General features: G+C 49.6%; 1 protein-coding gene across 1 annotated transcript in view; it reads right to left on the bottom strand.

Annotated features, from left to right (window-relative positions):
• Positions 1-968: 968 nt before the first annotated feature.
• LOC119338446 (TLC domain-containing protein At5g14285-like) overlaps positions 969-4,056 on the bottom strand; it is a 3,570-nt gene continuing 482 nt past the window's right edge. The window contains exon 2 of the mRNA XM_037610769.1: positions 969-1,951. Coding sequence (XP_037466666.1) covers positions 1,174-1,929 — 756 coding nt within the window. The 5' untranslated portion in view covers positions 1,930-1,951 and the 3' untranslated portion in view covers positions 969-1,173. The remainder of the gene's footprint in view (positions 1,952-4,056) is intronic.

Genomic DNA, 4,056 nt, shown 5'->3' with positions numbered 1-4,056 from the left:
GACCTCGACTTCATGCCTGAACACGTCTCCCTCGGTGAAGTCCTCGTCCTCGACGTCCAACGGCGTCACAATTTGTTGACATCTTCACCAAGGACCTCCCGACCAGGGAAAGTATCTAGTGCTCCCAGGCTTGGGGTGCTCCCGGTGCTCCAAATGTCCGAAAAACATTTTTTAAATGTTCAAAAAATTCTAGAAAAAATGCAGTACATCGATGGAACATCGATGTCCCTTGTCACAAAATATCAAATCAAAATTCCCTGGTCGGACATTTGGAGCACCGGGAGCACCCCAGGCCTGGGAGCACTAGATACTCCCGAAAGTATCTAGTGCTCCCAGGCCTAGGGTGCTCCCGGTGCTCCGATGCCAAAATTCGAAACATTGCTCGAGATACAAAAATAACAAATTTTTGTACATAACATAAGTTGGGCTTTAGTTTTGGCACATTATCACATTGATGTTAAATTTGTCGTTTTTGTATCTGGAGCAATGTTTCGAATTTTGATTTGAAATTTTGTGACAAGAGACATCGATATTCCGTCGATGTGCTGCATTTTTTGAACATTTAAAAAAAAATGTTTTTTGCATCGGAGCACCCTAGGCCTGGGAGCACTAGATACTTTCCCCTCCCGACAAGTGTGTTCCCCGATTTTTGTAGCTCTAGCCTCAACATTCGCGGGCACCATGCTTTCGCTGGACTGGTTCCCATGGTGTACAGTGGACTTGCACGCCAGCGCGCTGATCGGAACTCAATCTCAAGTGTATGTAAACACACTCGTGTACATCAATGCAATACAGAGATAATTCCCTGATCTAACTCCTGTTACCCGAGATCGGCTAAATCAAACCGTACTAAAACTAAGGTTACAAATCCCCAAATCAAGGGCGCCAATAACCGGCGATCATCGGATTTTCTAGCAATCCTAGCGAACGCGCTTAGGACCGTCAGATCCTGATCGAACACACCAGAGTACTCTGCGCAGCTTGGCAATTTTCTGTCATTTCTTTTACAACATTGACAATTTTCGCTTCAGTGGATGCAAAATCCCCTACAGCAGCATGGCAAATTTATCTGTTCTCACATGACAATCCGGACGAGAAAATCTTAAAAAAATCCGACATCAATTTTTTTTAACATTTCAGCAAATGAGAAAATTATTAAAATTAAGGAGCCCATCATTGCTCCTTCTTGCTGCTCCCCATCCTATGTCTGAAGTAGGCGAACCACAGGTTGCCCACCCACAGCACGCTCACCAGTATCGCGGACCCAATCACCACGCTCCACGACGCCCACGCCCACGTCGGCACAGCACCATCGCCGGCCCCGGCGGCGTAGAATTTCACCATCCTCACGAACCAGACCGGCCCGAGGACCGCCCTCATGGCCGTGTAAGCCACGTAGAACGGGAGCGACAGCGCGGCGTGCGCCCTCGCGGCCAGCGGCGAGTCTGCGCGTCGCATGTCGGCCAGCGTCCACAGGTTCTGCGCGAGGCTGGTGGCCTCGGCGAGCACCTCCAGCGCGAGCAGCCCGTAGGCGCCACGATGCACGGCCACACGGCAGGTGGCGAAGACGTAGAGCGTGGCGAGGTGGTGCGCCACGAAGAGGACCTCATGGGGCAGGAAGACGAGGTAGTGGAGGAGGTCAACGGTGAAGTAGGCCGTGCTGAAGTCAAGGACGAGGTCGTCAGCGGGCGCGTTGGCCGCCGCGAGGTCGCCGGCCCCCGGGCTGGACAGCACGGCGCGCAGCGCCAGCAGCATCGCCGGCGTGCCGTGGAAGAGCGAGGTGAGGCAGCTCGACGCGTCCGGCCGCTGCTGCGGGCTCCAGCGCCGGAAGACCACGAAGTAGCCGAGGAGGTAGATGGCCCCAAACATCGCAAGGAAAGGCAGGAACATGGAAGACGCCGTCGTGGATGAAGCATACTCCATTCCCATTGATCAGTGCAGCTGAAGCTCGCTGGAGACCAAGATAGAATGATATGTTATATATTGTGAATTTGTCATTCTGTGATAGGCTTGGGTGAGAGGTAATGAGTCGTCGCTCTCTGACCCGGCTTGGCATATTCTTTGTATTGGGCGTCTGAGACCAGCGTAATTAAGTCAGCAAAGAAATCATGACAAGATATATATCAGAGAGACAGAACTTGGTGACAGGTAACGAGTCAATCTGTCCAAGCATCAGCAGAAAAGTATTGCAAAAGGAAAAGGATATATTTGTCATCTCACACAAAGAAGAGGATATATCTCTACATTCAAACACAAAGAAGCATATTTTGACTGATTCTACAACTGAAACTAAGGGCACCTCTGTTATGACCGGTTTGGTCTATACAAGGAAGAGGCCCACCGGGCATTAGTATTAGGGGCTTGACCCACAAGTTATCTTAGGCAAGTTATTTTAGGCAAGTTATCTTAGGCTAAAGTTATAAATACTAGTTGTAAGACATCGTTTGAGATCAAGCAATAAAGATATTATCATCTTCTGTTGCCCGGCTCCCTGAGGAGCCGGAACCCTAGCCGACACCAGCCAACCGCCGCCGACCCTAAACCCTAGCCGCGACGGCGCCTACTCGCCGGCGCGCCCGCTCCAGCCCTCATCCACCTCCACCTCATCCCTATAACCTACGTAGCCGTGCTGGTAGGAACCCTAGTCCTACCAATTTGGTATCAGGTACCCGGGTTTCGACCATGTCTTCGCCACCTCCAATTCCGCCGCCGCCACCACCGCCGCTGCCCATCAACTCCACCACCGCCGTTGCCGCCAACTCCTCCACCGCCGCCACTTCCGCGCCGGGCGTCACGGCCTCGCTCTCGGCGGGCGCTACGGCGTCGCTCTCGGCGCCGACCCTCCCGGCGCCCGGCACCGCGCCAGGCCACGGGCGGCCACCGACCCCCGTCCAACATACGCCGCCGCCGTCACCTCCCCCGCAGCCGCAGCAGTTCACACAGGAGGCAATGGCCGGCGTCCTCAACGACCTAGTCGCCGCGGTCCAGGGCATCCGCCTCTACCTGGCAAGTCCGTACGGGCCGCCTCCACCACTACATCCTATCTTTTCCCTTATTGATAAACGAAAGAAAACATAATAAAGGAGAACCTGTTTTCAGTGTATCTTTCTTAGCAGTAACAAATGAAAGAACAAGTTTTTTTTTTCGCAGTGACCCATTGACAAAGACAAGATCATTTCCTGAACCAAATTACAGAAGATCTTCAGAAATGCAGCTATAATATAACGTAAGGCCAAATAGCTGGGCGTTGAAACACCTGATAACAAGTTGTAGAAAATTGGCTGGTACTCTAAACAAAAAAGATTTCAGATCTTCAGTTGTATGGGCACAAACACAACCGCACAAACATATGTAGATTGTAGAATACTGATAGTTGCATGCATCAGGTAGTTTAAATTAAACCGCTGCATACATTAATTTAGCACAAACTCAGGTGTCTCTGGTTTAAGCTAGCATGGCATGTGACCACAATCTAGTGCAAGCTCAAGTGTCCCTCTGGTTTAACCTAGCGTAACATGTGACTGCACCGGCGGCGATGTAGGTAGCTGTACAATTATTTGGATATGAATCTTGACCAACAAAATCATCAGGATGTTTGTCATTGCTACAGAAAGAACTGAAACTGTTTTTGTTGTGCTGTTTCTCAAAAAAGGATGCAGCCTCGCCTTGATTAGTTTGTGTAACTTTAATTTCATCATGGAATCTTTTTGTAGCATTGCTTAACCATCCCCTCCATAAAGTTATTGTTACTACCTGGGAGGGATTATATGCTTGTTTACCACTACTAAGACCATCTTTTTTTAATATAATCTTCATTCTCCTGCTTTTTTTTTCTTACAAGTGTTGATGCCAAAACATTGCAACCCTGTAGTTCAAGATCAGAGTCAAAAATTGACCTACACAATTGTTTACCACTACTAAGACATGGATCTGATAGCTATCTCCCCCCCTAGTTCCTCATGCCTTAGTTGAATTCAGAGAAGAGAGAGCTCAGATCCTAGAACAGGGATCTCTCTGGAAGACATATGAGCTAAGTTGTACTATTAACAAACACGA

The sequence above is a fragment of the Triticum dicoccoides genome, chromosome 7B (genome assembly GCF_002162155.2).
Source record: "Triticum dicoccoides isolate Atlit2015 ecotype Zavitan chromosome 7B, WEW_v2.0, whole genome shotgun sequence".
NCBI lineage: Eukaryota > Viridiplantae > Streptophyta > Magnoliopsida > Poales > Poaceae > Triticum > Triticum dicoccoides.
The sequence above is the reverse complement of the archived record's forward strand: the minus strand, read 5'-3'. Positions and strand labels throughout refer to the sequence as shown.